Source organism: Dendrobium catenatum, unplaced genomic scaffold (genome assembly GCF_001605985.2).
Source record: "Dendrobium catenatum unplaced genomic scaffold, ASM160598v2 fragScaff_scaffold_847, whole genome shotgun sequence".
Lineage (NCBI taxonomy): Eukaryota > Viridiplantae > Streptophyta > Magnoliopsida > Asparagales > Orchidaceae > Dendrobium > Dendrobium catenatum.
Genome location: NW_021319309.1, coordinates 7,555,020 through 7,572,734, shown reverse-complemented (window position 1 = coordinate 7,572,734; position 17,715 = coordinate 7,555,020). Strand labels below are relative to the sequence as shown.

Genomic DNA, 17,715 nt, shown 5'->3' with positions numbered 1-17,715 from the left:
AGAACTTATATCCAAACCTACTTGAGGAGCATAAACACTTATAATATTAACAATCTTATCATCAACAACAATCTTTAAAGTTATAATTCTATCTCCAATCCTATTGATTTTTATAATATTATCCTTTAAACTCTTATCTATAATAACACTTATACCATTTCTAGTACAACTCCTACCCGAATACCAAAGTTTAAATCCTAAACTATCAATTTCCTTAGCGTTCTCTCTAACCAATTTAGTTTCCTGAATGCACAAAATATTTTACTTCCTATGAATCATAATATCTATTAATTCTATTAATTTTCCTGTAAGAGAATCTATATTCCAAGTTCCTATCATAATTTTAGTTTCATAGACTAGCTTCTTTGCCCACATCCGCCCGTGATGTGGGAACCATGCCTATTTAACACTGTACCCGGGCACCGGCCCTTGCACACTTGTCACTATATTCAGGCCATACAGCGCGTCGCTTCCAGGGAACGCCCTAGCATTAATACAATTTTTTAAAGGATTCATGTCCTTATTGTTCGACGAGTTTTACGCTGGCTGTCGACTACCTAACGCAACCCTCCACTTTTCTCATCCAGGACTTGGGACTTGGCAACAGCAGTGTTTATTAAAGTAATGCATACATTGCGAATGTTAAAGAAATGCATACAAAGATTAGGTAAAGTAATCCACACAGGGCAAATAGGATATTCCGAATTTATATCTAAATCCGATGACCACTCAGCAATCTCATATGATAGTTTCTCTCATAATAAGATCTCAAAAAAATTCTCGACTAATCAAGTTCATTAGACAGATTAATAAAGACATGACAAGGATCCATAAGGCTAACAGTAAATGACCCTGAACGCTTTAAACTATGAAAGAAACTCCTAATTTCTTCCATAAACGATCTTTTAAAAGAAAACTTACCAACCAAAGCATACTTAAAAGGCTCAGCAGGCTTTATAATATCCTCATCATAAACAAAAATAGCAGTTAAACCATTAAAAGAAGAAGTACTAATATTAATAGACGAACTAGCACTACCAGAAGAGCCAGATAGAGCCTCTTTGAAAGATTTAGGAAGAGATTTCCTAACTCGATCATTAAGGTTAGGATCACTTCTTACAGATTTCTTAAGCATACCATCTTCATCCGCTCTAGAATGAGCCATATTCTTGTTATCCGTCTCATTTGACAATCCTTGAACCGAATTCTTAAAGACCCGAGAAGGATCCTTGAAATGATCCAAATTCATCAAACCCTAGACGGGCTTGATCATGGTAAGAACCCACCAGAAAGACAAAGAAAGAAGAAAAGAATAAGCAAAAAGCAAATATCAACAAAAAATCCAAAGAACATGACAGATCTTCCACAAAAACGAGCACCAGAACCAGAATCGCCTTCAAATCGCCAGAGGAACGCTCGAACGTCGGTTTCACCAAACAAATCGCGGACTTCAAAATGAAATGAATGTTTTTAACATGTCTTAGACTTAGACTTTTATTAATGTATTACACTATTATTCATTTTGATATTGTTCAAAAATAGTTAGGAAAGAGGAAGTTAATTGATATTGAGGAAGGAGCTGATTGGGAGACATTGGACTCTATAGGAGAGGAGGAGGGGAGAGAGTAGTTCATCATGATGATGATTCAAATGAAGATCCCCTTAGTGATGACAGTGCTGATGACTTATGAGTTCTTATGTGATATGTCATTGCTATTTATTTTTGGAATTCTATGTTAATGACAAAAAATATTGTGATTTGGGAAAGATAGAGTTTGAGTTGAACTATATTTCATGTTGTCATATTATTGGGATATTTTGATTTACTTCATATATTGTGTTTTTTTATGTTTTATATATTATTTACTCATTAGTATATAAAAATTTATCATTTTATGTTTACGCAATCTTTTGATTTTGAGGCTTATGTCTCAAAATGCCTTGAGGCTTACGCCTCGCCTCATGAACGAAAAACGCCTCAATTTCCGATTACGCAATTTTAAACATTGAGTGTACGCAACGCTTACATTTTGTTAAGCTTTGATATATAAATTATATAAGAAGTATGCTGATCCATGCTAAACCATGCTTTGAGTTATGACATGCTATTTTGTGCTGTTGATATGTATGCTGATATGAGCTTTGCAATGTCTTATTATCAACAAATATTAGTTATTTAATTTGCTGAGATCTTCAAAATAATAAATTGTGAATTTCATTTGTGGTCTTTTTTATGACACTTAGATTTCAACCAAATCTATCAACATCTTGATATCAAGATATCTTAGAAGTAAAATGGATGGATGCAAAAAGAAAGATTATAGTATCATTGATCTTTGTAGATAATATTATATTATTGAGTAATGTAACATTGCGCCAAATATACTGCATTTGATATATAATATTTCTATATGAGTAAAATGTTTTTTGAATAACTTTTAACCGAACAATCATATAAACATCAATGAAATCCTAAGATACAGGGAATAATGTAAATTAAGAAATAAACAATATATTATAGGCCTCTACATTTATTACGGCTAGTAATATTAGTATAAGTATTTTTTATGATGATTGGTGAAGTATTTACTTGAAGGCACCATATGATGGTAGCAAGGGATATATACATATCATGCATATAATTCTCATGACTAATTATACATATGATCATAATTCTTAATTTTTTTTTTAATTTAAAATTTTAATGAGTTGTATTATAGTGTTTCTATGATTATAATGAGTCATATTGCAATTGTGAGTATCATTCTAATCATCATCAATTATATACATACTATTAATCATCTTCAAGGCATACTAATGTAATATTGAATTGATCCAACACCACACAATTATATTGTGATGACATTAATTTGAGAATGATGATGCTGCGGAGTGTTGTAAAATCATTAATATTATATGCATATAGGGCTATTTATATGTAGAATGTTTCATGCATAAATCAAAGAGGAGACATTAAACAAGACCAACTGGGAATTATTCCTGTGTAATCATGACTCCAACGCTAATTAGGTTTTTTCACAAGCAAAGCTTCCTCACATTCCTTCGGTTGCTAGTAGGAAGAAACATGCGCTCTAATAGCAATTAATGTGGAATTATATTTTTTGAGCCGTTGGCTTGTGAGGCGATTTACTACTTACCTGAAGTGTCAAACGTCAATGTTGTAGCGAATCAAATTAGGAAGAAGCAAAACTTTTGATCAGTTAATTTCAATGTTAATTTAGAGGGAGAAAAACTCAATAATGGGAAGGGTTTAGAAGAGTTTTGGGTTCAATTCAAACATGAGTTAGAGCTGAATTGATCTAGAATTGAATATCTAATACATTACATCTTTATTTATGAGAAAGTAAAATAAGCAAATGATAAGAAAAAATTGATAAGATCTTGAACCTCAGGTATCATATTGACATCTTATCAAAAAGTGGATAATTCCTAGCTAAAATTCATAATAAGCCATGAGTTTTACTTGAAAATCAATTTGTCTATACATGGTTTGATTTGTGAAGTTAGGTTTGACTCATTCAAAATCTCATGGAAACTTGATTACATATTCAAAATTCGGTCTCCTTGACAAGTTGTCTGGAAAGCATATTTCAACTCATCATTTTGGACCTATTTAGCATGACTTAAGACCTAACTAGATAATATAGATCACCTTCCTAATTTTAAGCTTTTTTTTATTCCGTTGACATTAATATGACATATTCATACTATCTATTTATGAAGTTGCTTAATAATTTTCAGGAGGGTTGAATTAGGGTTTGGAGAGCCTCCTGGATCAGAATATTGATGCATCTAATCATTATCAATATTCATATGATGATCAAGAATCATAAAAAATGTGGATGCGATCAGTATATAATCTTATGATCGTTTTATCAATTTCAATCCCAAGTCATCTTATCATGATGATATATCATATTATATAGAGGATCTAAATTTTATATTAATTCTAGAAGTTTAGAAATTTTTGTTTATCATAGTTTAAAATTACACAATATGAGGCACGCATCAGCACAATTTTTACATAAAATGGCTAGAGGTGCACATCTTGAGCTTTTATTTTGAAGCCTGTGCCTTTGAGGCGCGCCTCTCCTCACTGGATTGAGGTGCCTCTATGAACTTATTTTTGTAACTAAACGTTTAAAACTATTCAATTAACCTAAATACTCTAGTTGAACATTTTGTTCACGCATCCGACCTAGCAACTCATCAACTTCCATGACCTCCAACCCTCCATCAGCCTTCCGTTGTAGCAGCCTCCACCAATGATCACCTAGGAGTTGCATGCCACCATCCCCTCCTTTAAGAAATTTATTTCCTCAAGTATTCTTCATTCCATTAGAAATTTTGTTATTGAAAATTTTGACCCTTTTTTTTTATTTCTAAACCTTATATTATTTGGTAAATTTGATTTGAAACTTTGACTGAATTTAGTTTATATTTTGTTTAAATTTTTTTTGAAAAGCCTAAATTTTTTTCTTAACCCAATTTTTTGTTTGGAACCCTGTAGTTATTTCTTTTTGTTTCCTTTGCTTTTAATGAATTAATTGCTCTTTTTTTTTTTTTAAAAAAAAAAAGAGCCCCTGCTGTTTGTTGGTTGCTTTTCTTATCATGAAACGGATAGAAAGTAGGAACCAAACGAAACTTTTAATTTGTTTATTTGCATGAAGTAATTTTAACCGTTAGCCCCATTTTCATTTTTACTTCCTATTCATTTGAATCATGATCGTTTGACTTCCAATTATTTTCAGCACTCAATCCAGAAAAATGGTTGGAATTTAAGCTTCAAGAAACTGCCAGGGTCAGCCATAACACCAATTTATACAGGTAAGATAATAGTGGCCCTCCATTAATTCATCAATAGGCATTGGTGATGGTATTATTATAAATTGTATTGAATATTTATATACATTAATACCTTATAACTCCCTACGCTACCTTGGCATGTCTTATAAGCACATTTGACACATCTTCAATTTATACTATTCGCGTCATGTAGTTTCCCTGTGAATGACAGTTCAGATCTTTCAGCCGTTCTTCTTGGAGACTCCTGTAGTCGTCATGCTGTAATCCTGTTTTATTGCTGTTTCAATTTTTATTTTAACTGTTTGGCGCTTTTCAATATCCTTCAGGTTCTCTTTTGATCCAACAGCCAAATTGGGCCTTGATGTTGCTTCGTGTATTATCACAAGGTATGGTTTTTGAATAACCTTTTTTTTGTTTATGGGTTCTATGGTGGCATTCTCAATTGTATTACAATATCTCTACATAAAGGTTCCATGCCGTTAGTCTTCTGTTTTCTTAATTAGTAAACAAACCCCTTGAAACTTTTTGTTAAAAACTTCTTGGATTTTCGTTATACTGAGCTGTGCGTGTGCTGAGAAGGATTTTAAAGATATTGATGGACATTATTTAATTCCTTCCACTGAAACTACAAATTTCAAACTTATTTGAACTTTTTAGTGCTTGTCCCTTTAAACAGTACGTAAATGAGTATTTTTTTTTTGTAGTCTGCACTTTTGATTTTCTTTAGCCAGTTGTTCATTTCAGGGCTGCTATTGGAGAGGAATCAGAGGGAAGACAAAAATATGTAATTCGACCGTAAGTTCCTGCTATTAAGGCACAATTTACTTGTTTTGAGGCATAAAGTTTTGGTGTTTTATTCTTGACTTGTTATTTTTTTCTAGTGAAAATTCAGGTTTAATTTTTAAGAACAATCCACCTCAAGAGATTATTTGGGTTGATCACATGATGTTTATGTTTGAATAGACCACGGATACTTTTAAGGGAAGCTCTACTGGTCTGTGTTTGGTGATGGGGATGTTAGGCTGTGATATGTGATTCCAACCCTATACTGCATCTTTAGTTGCTTGGGACACTTTTCTTGAACAATTCCATATGCATTTGATGTGGACGCACCTTTCTTAAACAATTTCATATCATCAAATGCTTCATGTACCACAAATAGTTAGCATTCTACAAATCACATAGCCAGAGTTTCCTAACTTATGTGGCAGGAGTTAGCTTTTCATGATGTGTTGTATGACTTTAAACCCCTGGGATATCTTGTTTCTTCAACTAGCAATTGGTATTTTACACTATGGAACCCTTTTCCCCGATTTGCATTATAAAATATATACACCTTTTTTATTTGTGGGCTTCGACAATTCGCTCACTGGCCTCTCCGTGGCCTCTTACTTTCTTTCAGGTCGTTGAGGAGAGTTTTAACGAATATGTTCTGAGTCAAATTTCCAGAAGTTAGATTGGATTTTGAATAAGATATTATGCATAGATTTTGCCCTCACTTTGTGAGGACTTTATGATATGAGTTTAAATTTCCTATAAGTGCAAGCCCCTATAGTTAATTACTCCTCCCAATAATGATAGAGAACTTTCTATTAAGGCTAGTCGTCAAACAGATACAAAGTATTTGGCCTATAGTAGCAACATGTTTAGGTATTTGAAATTTAATATTTAAAATAAAAAATTCACCACCTTGCACTTAAAATAGATGCTGGGGATGATGATGAGCTCGATCAATATTCCATGGTTCCGTCGTCTCGAGCCATTGTGGTCCATGGTCTACTTAGCTAGAGGAGGTAGTCGACCCAATCTGACTGAAGGATCCATGTCGGTAGGCATGAGTTACTTCGTCCAAGGGTACCCGCTTTCATTTGCGAACTAACTGATGTTGATTGAAGGGATGCTACAGCGTTGGTCACTATCCATCATATGTTACTCATGGGTATGTCATCCATGATTGAGATGAATTATTTGTATTTAAATTATGTTCTCCCCTCAATTCAATTAATTGTCGTCTGTTGATGTCTATTTGCAAGCAAGTGGTGTTTGAAATTTTGTCCATCATGAGTCTCCTGATTATCCATTAATGTTCATTGGAATGTGGCTTGAGTCACATTTTAGCATTTGTATTTTTAATTTGATTGTGCATTTTAAATTTTAAAGTTCGGTTCCTTGCGATTTAGTTCAAATTATGTTCCGTTCATTCGTTTAAGTCCACTGTGATATTCTTCAAGTCATGTCCTTTGTTCTTTGAATTTTGGCAGCCTCCCGGCATCTCCCCTACTTAGGGGAAATTTTGGGAGTCTTGGCCATCCCACTACACTAGAAAAAGTGTGTGTGGTAGGTGTCAGGTGACACTGTAGCCGTAATCTTTAATCCCACCACGCTAAGAAAAACATATATGAGTCTTCGAGGTATCTATTTGAAATGCACAAATTTTTCATGCAGGCATGATGGCATATACATGGGTACCTAGGAGTGTCATCGCCAAGCTAAAAAAAGCGTATATAAGGCCTACCCACCTCGCCGCAAGCTTCACACTTAGTTCCCTCCCACTATGCTAAGAAAAACGTGTATAGGTGATTTTTCGGTGAGGTGCGAGTGCCGAAAGAGAGATTTGAGTTTGAAATATTATTCTTGAGCGACAAGGTGATGGGGGTGTTGGTGTGATGGTGATTGTAACAATTCTTTCCTCTTTTTTTTTTATTCTCTCCTCTCTAATACATCACTTTTCTTATTTGCAGTGAAGAGCCACTAATACCCAAAATTTAAATTACCTGATGTCATTTGCACGTCGCCTTCTGTACAAAAAATCTTCTCTTTCAACCATTTTTAAATCACTGAAGACTTACCTGAAACATTTAAATTCATGGTTTAGAGTTTACTAAGTAAACTCAGTGGATAATCGTTTAACAATTAACATATAATTTACAGTATAATTAATTTCTTTTATATGTCCATTCATTTAACAAATGACATACTTTTCTTTAATTTCTATTCATTTTATTTCATACAATCTTTTATACACATTATAACATCTTCATTTACATATTTAAAAGATTTACTTTAATATACATTCCTTTTCCATTTAATTGTACAGGAGCACCGCCTAAATATATCCCAAGGTATATCCATTTTCATTTACATCATTTCCTTTTTATAGTGTACGGGTACATTACTTCCCCAGCCAGTACCATATGGGGTGACTCCTGTATTTTTCATGTATATCATTTTTCCTTTTGTTTCATTTGATATTCCTTTTCCCTTCATTTCATTTGATATTATATCATTTTCCTTAACATTTGTATCTGCATTTTTATACATATATACGTATCATATATACATTTCAACTTTACCTTCCATTTTCTTTACATATATTTTCTTTCACATATTCATAAACTTTCATATGCATAAAGTATTTCATCAATTTGAGTTATACAATTTCTATATCACTTAATGTATTAGAATTTTCCCTTGTCTCTTCTATAATAGTCTTCAAAAGAAAACATGTATAAAATATAAACAATTGTAGGAATTATAAATTTCAGATTTGAAACGAAGATAAATAGTATAATTTTACACAAGTATAATTACCCAATTTATTTCTTTCAAATCCTCGATCCTTGGAGAAACCTCAACTTCGAATTTCCTCGCTGAATCGAATTTCTACAACTTTCAATCTCTCTTTCATCCTTAAATTCATATAATATGAATTTTCATAAAAATTTGCTTTAATAATAAAATCTAACTAAAATTTTTATAAAAGGAAAGTCACTTACAAAGAAAATGGGGTTTTGTCAAAATCTCTAAATTCTTCTCTCCCAAAATCTTTCCTTCTCGCTTTCAGACTCTTTCTTTTCCCTTGACAAAATGTTATTTACTATATGTAAAACAAAGCATGAGAATGTATACAAAATTGCAAGGAAGGAAAACACAACCTTGTCTCCTCAACCATTCCTCTCTTCCACCGTCGTTTCACCCAAATTAGCACTTTGTTTTTGATAAAAATGAAGATGAATGGTTTAATCTTACCTTACAACACAATCGATTCTAAAATTGGGAAAACGAATTTACCTCACTCTCTCTCGAAGCTCTCGGTTGTCCGCCTGCTTCTGTTTGCGAAAAACTTCCGCCCTATTCTGTTCGCAGAAGTCGTGCCCCCCTTATTAAATAACTGGCCGGTTCAATTGAACCGACCAGGTCTGGTTCTTACAATCTCTCCTCCTAAAAAAAATTTCGTCATCGAAATTAATCAAGTATAAAGAAACATACCTTAGTTAAAAAGATGAGCATATTGACTTTTCATTTCAACTTCCTTCTCCTAGGTGACATCTCTTTCTGATCCATGCTTCCATAAAATCTTTAAAAAAAGAATTGCCTTATGCCTCAACTGTTTTACATTAGAATCCAATATTCGTTCAGGTTCCTCAACATACTTCAAATCAGACTGCAAGTTAATTGATTTATACTGTATTCTTTTGGAATCATCTGAGACATACTTCCGAAGTACATATATATGAAATACATTATGAATTCCTTGCATATGTACTGGTTACTGGTAGATCCAATCTGTATGCCATATTCCCAATCCTTTTAATGATTTCATAAGGACCTATAAATCTTGGGCTTAATTTCCCGTCTTTCCAAATCTTTGAACACCTTTCATTGGGCTGACTTTTAAGAAAACAAACTTTCCTACTTCAAATTCCACTGATCGGTGCTTTGGATCATAATACTTCCGTTGTCTTTCTTGAACTGTCTTTAGTCTATCTTTGATCAATCTAATTTTGCTAGTAGCCTCATCTACCAGTTTAGTTCCAATTATCTTTCTTTCACCAGTTTCTACCCAACACAAGGGTGTTTTGCATTTTCTTCTATAAAGAGCCTCGTAGGGTGTCATTCTAATGCTAGCTTGAAAACTATTATTGTAAGTAAATTCAATCAACGGTATGTGAGTCTTCCAATTTCCTCCAAAATCTAAAACACATAATCTCAATAATTCCTCGAAAGTCTGAATTGTCCTTTCTGATTGCCCATCTGTTTGAGGATGAAATGCTGTATTGAAGGTCACTCGTGTGCCCATAGCTTCCTGAATTTTCTTCCACAATTTAGAAGTGAAACGAACAATAGATTTTGGAATTTCATACAATCTCACAATTTTATCAACATATAATTTTGCCAATTTCTCTGCTGAATCTGTCTGCCTGATTGGTAAGAAATGAGCTGACTTAATTAATCTATCAATGACAACCCATATTGCATCTCGACTCTGCCTTGACCTGTGTAATCCAATTACAAAATCCATTACAATGTCTTCCCATTTCCACTCAGGTATAGGTAAAGGTTGTAGTTGACCACTTGACTTTTGATATTCTGCTTTAATCATCTGACAGGGAATACATTTTGCTACAAATTCTGCAACATTTCTCTTTAGTCCTGGCCACCAAAATAACCCTATCAATTTTTGATACATCTTGGTACTTCTTGGATGAATTTCATAAATTGAGAGGTGAGCTTCTTTTAATATTTCTTCCCTTAAATTTCCAATATTAGGAACACAGATTATGCCCTTGTACTTTAATAATCCCTCTCCATCAACTTCAAAATTCTCTAATTGTTCTGCTTGCACTTTCTTTATGATGACTTGAAATTTTTCATCTTGAGGCAATGTATTGAGCACTCTATCTTTCAAAGTAGATTGGATTACTAGTTGATTTAAGAATATATCTTTAATCTCTTTCTGATTGACTACTAAAATCTTTAACTTTACCATATCCTTGACTATATGCTCCTGCTGGGTGACTAGCCAATTTGCATTTTCAAGAGTTTTTCTGCTAAGTGCATCTGCAACCACATTTGTTTTTCGAGGATGATACTGTATGTCCAAGTCATAATCTTGAATGAGCTCTAACCACCTTCTCCGTCTTAAATTAAGCTATTTTTGATTAAAAATGTACTTGAGACTCTTATGATCTGTAAACACTTCACATCTGACTCCATATAGAGGTTTGAGTGAAAAACCACAGCTGCCAATTCTAAATCACGAGTGGGGTAGTTCCTTTCATGAATTTTCAGTTGCCTTGATGCATAAGCCACCACTCTACCATACTGCATCAGTACACATCCAAGTCCACTCAAGGAAGCATCACAGAAAATTTGGAACCCTTCTGAACCTGATGGAATTGTTAAAATCGGGGCAGTCATTAAATAATTCTTTGATTTTTGAAAAGCTCCTTCACACTAATCACTCCATTCAAACTTTACTGCCTTTTGAGTTAATCTGGATAATGGCATTACAATCTGAGAGAATCCCTCTACGAACCTCCTATAATAACCTACAAGATCCATAAAACTTCTCACCTCAGAAAATATTATTGGTCTTAGTTATTTAGCAATGACTTGAATTTTATTCTTATCCACATAAATTCCTTCACCACTAATCATATGTCCCAGAAAATTTATACTGCTCAGCCAAAATTCACATTTTGAAAATTTGGCATACAATTTGTTCTCCTTATATGTTTCCAACACTGCCTGTAGATGATTAGAATGACTTTCTTCATCTCTTGAATAAATCATAATATCATCAATAAATACAATTACAAATATGTCTAGAAATGGCTTAAAAATTATGTTCATCAAATCCATAAATATAGCTGGTGTATTTGTCACTCCAAATGGCATTACCACAAACTCATAATGACAATATCTGGTTCTGAAAACTGTCTTTGCTATATCTTCCTCCTTAATCCGTAGCTGATGGTATCCAGATCTCAAATCAATTTTAGAGAAAACTGTAGCTCCGTCCAGTTGGTCAAAAAGATCATCTATTCTTGGCAAATGATATTTATTCTTAATAGTAACCTTATTCAGTTCCCTGTAATCTATACACATTCTGAAGCTTCCATCTTTCTTCTTTACAAACAGTACTGGAGCTCCCCATGGTGAGGAACTTGGCCTGATAAATCCCTTATCTAGCAATTCCTGTAATTGACTTTTCAGCTCTTGTAATTTTTTGACTGCCATCTTGTAAGGTGCCCTTGCCACTAGTTCTGAACCCGGTATCAATTCAATAGTGAAGTCTATCTCTTTTTCTGGTGGTAATCCTGGTAAATCATCCAAAAACACCTTTGGATACTCTCTTATTACAGGTATATCTTTCAACTCTTTAACTTCCTTATTTGTATCATTTACTTGAGCAAGAAAATACTGACATCCCTTGGATACAAATTTGTATGCTTTCATATAGGTGATTATCATTGAAGAAACTCCTCTCTTCATAGAATTTCAATTCTCTTTCTCCAGGAAAATTAAACTTTACAATTTTCTTATTACAGTCAATAATCACAAAGTACCTTGAAAACCAATCCATTCCCAATATCATATCAAACTCTTGCAATGGTAAAATATTCATTGTGGCTTCAAACTTTCTTTCATTTATTTTGAAAGTCACTTTACATACACCTTTTATATTCATAATCGATCCATTTGGCATTAGAACTTCCAAAATTACATCATAAACATTCAGCCCAACTGTTTTAACAAATCCTTCTGAAATAAAGGAGTGCGAAGCTCCTTTATAAAAAAGAATCCGTACTGGCTTTCCTTGCATCATGATCATACCTGTAATCACTTCAGGTGAATCCTTAGCATCCTTCTGAGTTAGTGCATATACTCTAGGTAGAGTATTCTGTCGGCTTTGACTTGATCTTGGAGTAGAAGCAGCTGATTCTATTGTTTGGTCTTCCAACATTCGTCTGAGATCCAATATTTATCTTTGACTCTCCTACTGGTTTTTGGCACAGAGTAGGACAGTTCTTAGCTATATGACCCGATTGATGACACCAGAGCAAGTATTTGTACTAGAAACATTCTCCTTTATGCTGTCTTCCACAGTTATTGCAACTGTTCACACTTGAACTGTCACTGCTGCTGTACTTTATCTTTTTCCAATTAAAATTTTCACCTTGTGAAACAGACTTGCTATGCGAATCCTCTCCCATAACTTCACCACTTTTCCTCTTCTGAAAATCACATCTCCTTTGAGTATTTTGCAGGTCCGCTTCTATCTTTCTAGCCCTTTCCACTAATACTGAATAATCTTCAATCCCTAATGGAATGAGAGGCTGTCTAATTGCATCCTTCAATCCAGCTATAAATCGGTGGCATTTATCTTCCATAGTATGTACTAATTGAGGAGCATATCTGATTAATATAGTAAATTCAGCCTCATATTACATAACTGATCTATCTCCTTGTACTAATCTCATAAACTTGTCCTTCATCTACCTCCTCACAAAAGGAGGTACGAACCAATCTCTGAACACCTGAGTAAAATCATTCCACTTAATTTGCATGTCAGGTATTCCTTCAAATTTGTCTTGATACAGCCCTCTCCACCACCTTTCATCTTCTCCTTCTAGTGCAAAGGCTGCCAAGGAAACTTTCTCTCTTATGGACAGTGTATTCCTTCTAATTTCTTTTTAATCCTCAACAACCAGTTTTTGGCCTCTATTGGTCCCTCTACTCCCTTGAATAATGGTGGTCTCATATCCTGAAACAATTTCAGATATTTATTCATAACCATTCCACCACCACTACTACTCCCCGATGATTGATTGCTTGAATCTTGAATCAGCTGAGTCACAGCCGTCATCATTTGAGTTAATGCATCATGATTAACAGGAACATTATGTGTTGTTCTTTCCACTTCTTCATCTTCTTCATACTCATTTTGGTTCCTGATGACCATAACATAATCATTTAACATTAAAATCATTAATAATTATCCTAATTGCTCTTTCAGTATGATTTATATTTTAAACTTGCTCTGATACCACTTTTGTCACGACCCGGCCCGGATGCTCGATCTAACAAGGCGGGTACGAAAAGTTGGACGGAAAAATTTTCTTTTAAAATAATACATCACTTTTCTTATTTGTACTGAAGAGCCACTAATACCCAAAATTTAAATTACCTGATGTCATTTGCACGCCGCCTTCTGTATATAAAATCTTCTCTTTCAGCCATTTTTAAATCACTGAAGACTTACTTGAAACATTTAAATTCATGGTTTGAGTTTACTAAGTAAACTCAGTGGGTAATCATTTAACAATTAACATATAATTTACAGTATAATTAATTTCTTTTCTATGTTCATTCATTTAACAAGTGGCATACTTTTCTTTAATTTCTATTCATTTTATTTCATACAATCTTTTATACACATTATAACATCTTCATTTACATACTTAAAAGATTTACTTTAATATACATTCCTTTTCCATTTAATTGTACAGGAGCACCGTCTAAATGTACCCAAAGGTACATCCATTTCCATTTCAATTCCCTTTTTCATTTTCATTTTCATTTCCTTTTTATCGTGCATCAGTACATTGCTTCCCCAACTAGTACCATACAAGGGTGACTCCTGTACTTTTCATATATACCCTTTTTCCTTCATTTAATTTGATATTATATCATTTTCTTTAACATTTATGTATCTGCATTTTTATACGTATATACGTGTCATATATACATTTCAACTTTACCTTCCATTTTCTTTACATATATTTTCTTTCACATATCATAAACTTCCATATGCATAAAGTATTTCTTCAATTTCAGCTATACAATTTCTATATCAATTAATGTATTAGAATTTTCCCTTGTCTCTTCTATAATAGTCTTCAAAAGAAAACATGTATAAAATATAAACAATTGTAGGAACTATAAATTTTAGATTTGAAACGAAGATAAATAGTACAATTTTACACAAGTATAACTACCCACATTATTCCTTTCAAATCCTCGATCCTTGGAGCAACCTCAACTTCGAATTTCCTTGCTGAATTGAATTTCTACAACTTTCAATCTCTCTTTCATCCTTAAATTCATATAATATGAATTTTCATAAAAACGTGCTTTAATAATAAAATCTAACTAAAATTTTTATAAAAGGAAAGTCACTTACAATGAAAATGGGGTTTTGTCAAAATCTCTAAATCCTTCTCTCCCAAAATCCTTCCTTCTTGCTTTCAAACTCCTTTTCCCTTGACAAAATGTCATTTACTATATGTCAAACGAAGCATGAGAATTTATGCAAAATTGCAAGGAAGGAAAACACAAACCTTGTTTCCTTGTTTCCTCAACCGTTCCTCTCTTCCTCAACACGAATTTACCTCACTCTCGCTCGAAGCTCTCTGTCGTCCGCCCACTTTTGTTCGTGAAAAACTTCCGCCCTGTTCTGTTCGCAGAAGTCGCGCCCCCTTATTAAATAACTAGCCGATTCAATTGAACCGGCTAGGTCCGGTTCTTAGATATTATTATCAAAACAAACTCGAGAGGGTGAGAGGAAGGATGATTACCTTGATAGGTGAAGCTAAGATAGAACATGGCTTGATTTATAATGGAGGGAGGTTGTTGGGCTTTGAAGCGGGTTGAATTAGTGGGTAAGGTTGTTGGTTTATAGTGGGGTGCAGTTGTGGACTGTAGATGGACTGAGGAAAGATAATGGGTTATAATAGAAATTTATGGATCTCTTGAAGTGGGCTGTTGTGAAGGAAAAAAAAAAAGAGGTAGTGTGAGTAGCTGTTTGGGCTAGGTTGGTGAATTGAGGTGGAATGAGGTGGGGCTCGGTTTAGAGTGAGGAAGAGGGTCTGAGTGTGGTTCGGTTGTTCATGTGAAATCGCACAGGAATGGAAAGGCTAGGGCTCAGCGTGCTCAGGGATAGGAGGAAGAGCAGGTCGGTCTTGGAGGCGTGGAGTCGGTTTGGTAGGAAGAGGATGGGCCGATTGGGTGAGGGTCGACGATAGGGAAAGTTGGGCTTCGGGGGTTCCAGTTGTAGCTGGTGTTGGGTTCGATGTGGAGACGGGGTTGAGGTTGTGGATTTGGCTTGTTTGTTCGATTGGCTAGGAAGGCTGAACATCTTAAAGTATCGTCAAAATCAGAATGGCTTGAGGTGTGGATCATCCGGCCGAAGTTTGAGACCAAGCGGAACAGGTTGGAGGTAGGTCATGGAGGGGTATGAGGCATGCTTGAAAGTTGTGAGGGTGAAACGAGTGTGAGGCTTGTGCTGGAGGAGATTTGGCTGTGAGGTGTTGCGTGGGTAGGGACGGAGAGAGCATGGATAGAGTATGTATGGTCGGGTTGCGAGTTCGGATTCTGCTCGACAGGTGTAGTGTTCCGAACAGGTGAAGTGCGAAACGGAGGAAAGATCTATACGAGAGGCTTGTGGATTTCGGATAGAGGCTGCGGCAGGAGGATCAGGATTGTTCGGAGGCTGCAGGTTATGGCCGGAGCAGGTTGAGGGCTTGGGATCGTGACTTGGGAGGATTGGTGCTGAGAGATCTAGTCGTGGAAGTAGAAAAAAATATAGACGGAGGACTCATTCCACTTCCTTTTAACGATGAAGCATAGCACTATATTGCAGGATTTTAGCAGGTATTCAAGCAGGGGTTACGCGGCGTGAACGAGCGGCGTCAGCATCAGTGCCAAACAGAGGTATGACTATACTCTTCTTTTTTAAAATAATTTAACTAATTAACTAAATTAATTAAATAAAATAAATCTTATTTTATATGACAATTTTTTTTCTATTATTATTTTGAAATAGTTAAAATCAGACAGAAGATAAATTTGTTCATTCCCATGACTTGCATGCGACGTCGCCTTGGGATTTGCACTGATTTCTTTGGAGGATGTTACAATCAATTTTAAGTATTGTCAACGTTTAGAACACAATGACAAAGTTCGTTTTGCGATCGGATGTTGTTTGGGCAGCGTCGCGCGTTAAATTCGGGTGTTAGGTGGCGATTTCGGCCTCTTTCATCCGAATTGATCACGAGCGATTCCTTCCTGGGCAAATTTGATGCTATGTTCGCAACGACGCAATCTGTTTGGCGATCGGAGGTCGTTTGACCCATCAAGTGATGCGTCGCGCTGACATGCGCGTCACTTAAATCACTGATTTGTCTTTCTTTCGCGTGTTTCTTAATATATGGGTAAACATTATTGTTGTAAAATTCTGGTGGAAAGTTGTCATTATGTCTATACCAGGACCTGCTTGGAAATGTTTTTTGTTGCTAGATTATGCTTTTCTAAACAATGGAATCAGTTTTAAGGTGTTTAATAAAGGAAAAAGCATTAAAAAAAGATCACCTTTATGAGAGCTAAAACATGAGAATTAAAAAAACTAAAAACAAAAAATATGAATAAACATACTTTCTTAGAAGTTAGAACTCACTTTTGTTATGAGCAGTTGAAAAAATTTAAGACAAAAATGCCCTTGTCTGCACCTTATAAGACATGCAAATCTTCTTATTTTTCTTCTTGAATATTCTCATGCCTTTTTAATTATCTTGTAATCTGCTCATACTCATATAGTGGATGGATTTTATAAAACTTTTCTTTCATTAGAAAACCATGGTATTATTACACAAATCATTGTATAATCAGTTATTCTAAATTTGATTTAATTCATATGTGCATAATATTAATTTATAATTTTAGATTAATTAGTAATAACACAAACTGTATATTTAAAAAAAATGTAGTTGATTTTTTTTGTTATTTTATGATCTTGTATATTTTAGTTACCAATCCATGTTACAATCACAATATTTTTTATCAAACATATTCATCTATCAAGACACCTTAGAGAACAATTTTACTTAACAACCGTCGTTTTTGGCCAACTGTACATCACAATACAAACCAAATTGCAATACAACCCAACGCAGCATTACGAAATTGGGCTTCAGTTGAGCAAGACTACAACTATCGTAACACTAGCTTAATTTTACAGGTATACACCAATATCAGATCCTGAGTCCAAAGGCTATTTTGATTTATTAATCAAGGTAAGGAAATTTAATTGCAGCATATTCTTTT

General features: G+C 34.4%; 1 protein-coding gene across 2 annotated transcripts in view; it reads left to right on the top strand.

Moving 5' to 3' along the window:
• The window catches only part of LOC110101519 (NADH-cytochrome b5 reductase-like protein), a 57,083-nt gene that overhangs the window by 16,140 nt on the left and 23,228 nt on the right, over positions 1-17,715 (top strand). For both annotated transcript variants that reach the window (XM_020829443.2, XM_020829442.2), the window contains exons 3-6: positions 4,773-4,848; positions 5,154-5,213; positions 5,572-5,622; positions 17,630-17,684. In XM_020829443.2, the coding sequence (XP_020685102.1) occupies positions 4,773-4,848; positions 5,154-5,213; positions 5,572-5,622; positions 17,630-17,684 (242 nt within the window). The remainder of the gene's footprint in view (positions 1-4,772; positions 4,849-5,153; positions 5,214-5,571; positions 5,623-17,629; positions 17,685-17,715) is intronic.